Source organism: Triticum urartu, chromosome 4 (assembly GCF_003073215.2).
Source record: "Triticum urartu cultivar G1812 chromosome 4, Tu2.1, whole genome shotgun sequence".
NCBI lineage: Eukaryota > Viridiplantae > Streptophyta > Magnoliopsida > Poales > Poaceae > Triticum > Triticum urartu.
In genome coordinates this window covers 295,957,123-295,961,255 of record NC_053025.1, presented here as the reverse complement: position 1 = coordinate 295,961,255, position 4,133 = coordinate 295,957,123, and the positions used below count along the sequence as shown (strand labels likewise).

General features: G+C 47.7%; 1 protein-coding gene across 1 annotated transcript; it reads left to right on the top strand.

Moving 5' to 3' along the window:
* The first annotated feature begins 372 nt into the window (after positions 1-372).
* LOC125551532 (endoglucanase 9-like) lies at positions 373-4,133 on the top strand. Its single transcript, XM_048714790.1, has 6 exons — positions 373-919; positions 1,315-1,622; positions 1,710-2,177; positions 3,083-3,218; positions 3,304-3,476; positions 3,568-4,133. Exons 1-6 carry the CDS (start codon positions 538-540, stop codon positions 3,967-3,969), a joined length of 1,869 nt encoding a protein of 622 aa, XP_048570747.1. The 5' UTR covers positions 373-537; the 3' UTR covers positions 3,970-4,133.

Here is a 4,133-nt window from a genome sequence, read left to right as displayed (position 1 = left end):
ATTCCTGCGCCCGTTCCATATTAAACGACCCCGTCGAATGCCCTGAAATTATCTATCCCTTTATTTATCTCAAACAAGAACAATAATGCTATATTTTTTGCGAATTAATACTACTACTACTAGTGACGACAGGTGATTTTGATAAACAAACAGGAGAGAACTCTGACAGAGATATGGGCGACCATAAACAAAGACGAAACAATTAAAACCGCTTCTCCTTCCTAAGCCCAAACCAACGACCATGGTCAAACAAGAAAACGAAAACAGTTCTCCATCTCGTACTACGCACCCATCGCTTTCGCCGGACCCAACACAACACAGCGATACCAGTGCCAGTACTTTTGTTAAGCAAACGGCCAAAGCACCCGGTCCCTAATACACTCCCCCACACTAAATCCCTCCTCCCCACTTCACCTCGTCCCCCGCGCACGCCGAAAACCCACCCTTCCGTTCCCATTCCAAGCCAGCGGCGGCGCCGGCATTGCGGGAGGTGGTGGTAGGGGATCTGTGGGATCGGGAGGGCCGGCGGGGGGCGGGATGAGCATGTACGGGAGGGACCCGTGGGGCGGCCCGCTCGAGATATGCCACGACTCGGCCACGGACGACGACCGGAGCCGGAACCTCGACCTCGACCGGGCGGCGCTCTCGCGGACGCTCGACGAGACGCAGCAGAGCTGGCTGCTCGCGGGGCCCGGTGACCAGGGCCGCAAGAAGAAGAGGTACGTCGACCTCGGATGCCTCCTCGTCAGCCGCAAGCTCTTCCTCTGGACGCTCGGCCTGCTCCTCGCCGCCGCCGCGCTCGCGGGGATCGCCGTGGGGATAGCCAAGGCCGTCCCCAGGCACCAGGCCCCGCCCACGCCGCCGGACCAGTTCACCCTCGCGCTGCGCAAGGCGCTCATGTTCTTCAATGCCCAGAAATGTCAGTGCCCCTCTGCTGTCTTCTGCCCTTCATTTTCGGTTTCAAAGATTAGGTTTTGAATTGATGCTTTTCGACCCAGTGGATGTTCTTTTGGTTCTGATTTAAGGCGTGAGCTGCGCCGAACCGCAAATGCGAGATTCCCTTTCTTTATGCGGTGTTTCTGGTGGTTTTCTAGATGCAAATTCATCATTTGGGTATTCTTATGCCTTAGCTTAGTTTTATCTGTTTTTCTGTACCTCAATGGGGGAGGACAGTTGCCCTTAAACCCTCCCCACCCACCAGATCCATTCTGAAGATTTTGAAGAATTATCCTCCCAATTAAAAATATATTTTATTTGATTGATCTGTTTGCTCTGAATTTTTTTTCATCTGTTTGTTCTGCAAAATTTCTGCAGCCGGGAAGCTGCCGAAGCACAACAATGTACCATGGCGCGGCGACTCGTGCCTCAAGGACGGACGCTCGGACCAAACATCCCGGCGAGACCTCTCTGGTGGCTACTATGACGGCGGAAGCGCTGTGAAATTCAACTTCGCATCTGCCTTCTCCATGACCCTCCTCAGCTGGAGCGTCATCGAGTACAATGCTAAGTACGAGGCTGCCGGGGAACTTGGCCATGTCCGTGACACAATTAAGTGGGGGGCCGACTACCTATTGAAGACCTTCAACTCCACGGCACATTCCATTGATCGCTTGGTTGCGCAGGTAAAAAGCAACTCTGGATATGCATACATGGACACAAAGTTCCTGCCACTCGTTCATTCCTAATGTGAATTTTGTTTGAGGGCGCAGGTGGGTGCTGCTGCAATGTCAGACGGTCCGAGTCAGCCCAATGATCATTATTGTTGGATGAGGCCAGAGGACATCGACTACCCACGTCCAGTCACCGAGTGCCACACTTGCCCTGATCTTGGTGCTGAGATGGCCGCAGCATTGGCCGCAGCATCCATTGTGTTCAAGGATAACAGGGCTTACTCCCACAAGCTGTTACACGGTGCTACCACCGTCTGGGACTTTGCAAGGAAGGGAGGTAGTCGGCAAACATATAGTGTACCCCGGTCAGATGCTGCAAAGTTCTACAATTCAACCGCTTATTGGGATGAATATATTTGGGGCGGTTCGTGGATGTACCTCGCAACTGGCAATTCATCATACCTGCAGTTCGCAACGGATACCAAGCTTGCAAAGAATGCTCACATTTACTCTCGTCCCCCCAACTATGGGGTGTTCAGCTGGGATAATAAGCTCCCTGGTGCACAGGTAATGTATTAGCGTATCTTGGTTTCGTTTAATTCTCAAGACATTCCCCATGCTGACCCATTGGCATTTTAGTTTGCATGATACTCCCTTCCTAAACTAATATAGAAGTGTTTGGATTACTACTTTAGTGATCTAAACGCTCTTATATTAGTTTATAGAGGGAATACTAATGTAAGATGTTTTTGACACTTCTCCCTCCGTTCCGAATTACTTGTCGCAGGTATGGATGTATCTATATGTATTTTAGTTCTAGATACATCCATTTCTGCGACGAGTAATTTGGAACGGAGGGAATACACTAGAGTCAAAAACCGTCTGACCGTCAGGTTATAGTACTATTGGGACCAAATTTCTTTATAATATCTCACCCAGTTTACCTGCAGTACTAGTAAAGCGTGTGGTCAACTTGTCCTACCATGTGATAAGCATTAATGCTGACTAAGTACAGGGCACTTACGATTGTAGCACAAAAGGTTTCCTGCTTGGTGGATATACCAAGGATTCTGTTGAAACCATGTCAGTGTTATCATGTTTTCATCTTCTGTACTTTGGAATTCTTATCCTTGAAAAGGATAGCCATAATGAAAACAGCCTTCAGCATGGAACCTACATTTTGGATTACCTAGTTGAGAAATTTGTTATTCGCAGAATCTGATGTTTATGCTTGTAAAGAACCATGTGACAATCCAAGCAAACCACTGTCAGTTAGCTATACAGTAGGATTTCATAAAAAACACTATACAACATGTTTCAGTTTAGGTGTCATACAGCATGTTAGCGTTGCTTTGTAGGAGAATTTAGGGCTAAGTTTTTGTATTACCATGTGCCCTAGCTTGCAAAATAGAAGTTATATTAATAACTAATATGACTTACCTTTACTTATTTTGCATTGTTTGGCGTTCCAGGTTCTTCTGAGCCGGTTAAGGCTCTTCTTGAGTCCTGGGTATCCGTATGAAGAGATGTTAAGGACATACCACAATCAAACCAGCATCATCATGTGCTCTTACCTTCCAAATTTTAGATCTTTCAACAGAACAAAAGGTTTGAACTCGCAACTTGCTAAAAACAAATACATGATCACCTATTGAATTCATTGGACAGTTTACTGAATTATCTTGCATTACAGGTGGTTTGATGCAGTTGAATCACGGGCAGCCACAACCACTCCAGTATGTAGTCAATGCTGCATTCCTTGCTTCTCTATTCAGTGACTATCTTGAGGCTGCAGATACCCCTGGGTGGTATTGTGGCCCCCATTTCTACTCCATCGAGGTTCTTCGCAGTTTTGCAAGGACTCAGGTAGGTTTCTATCATTTGAATATCTGAACATATTTTTGATCTGGTATAATAGTAATCTGCGTGCCTGGTTCTAACTCACTACATGTGTCAGATGGAGTACATCTTGGGCAAAAATCCTTTGAAGATGAGCTATGTGGTCGGGTACGGAAAGCATTACCCCAAGCGTGTTCATCACCGTGGTGCGTCGATCCCGAAGAAGAAAGGTGTTCACCCTGGCTGCAAAGGGGGTTGGACATGGAGGGACACCAAGAAGCCCAACCCTCACATCATTGTTGGAGCCATGGTGGCCGGCCCTGATCGCCATGACGGCTTCAAAGACATCCGGAAGAACCGCAACTACACAGAACCAACCCTAGCGGGCAACGCTGGTCTAGTCGCAGCATTGGTAGCTTTATCGGGTGAAGGACATGGAGTGGACAAGAACACCATGTTCTCTGCTGTGCCGCCAATGTTCCCTTCGCCCCCGCCGCCTCCAGCACCATGGAAGCCATAATGGCTGGGTGTTTAGAATAGAACAGTGGAGACGACGACATAACCGTTTATTTTTATTTATTTTAGTGTAGTATCATCACCATGCCATGTTGTTTGCTATGCAAGGACTATGTTGAACGAAATGCATAATGACCTAAGTTAGTACTAGTAGTTTTCCCTCGTGTA

Bases quoted from the DNA above. Each gene is read 5' to 3' on its own strand.
- LOC125551532 (XM_048714790.1), top strand. From the start codon at position 538: ATGAGCATGTACGGGAGGGACCCGTGGGGCGGCCCGCTCGAGATATGC. The intron at 1,623-1,709 runs GTAAAAAGCAAC...TTGAGGGCGCAG, and splicing joins TTGATCGCTTGGTTGCGCAG to GTGGGTGCTGCTGCAATGTC. The intron at 2,178-3,082 runs GTAATGTATTAG...TTGGCGTTCCAG, and splicing joins ATAAGCTCCCTGGTGCACAG to GTTCTTCTGAGCCGGTTAAG.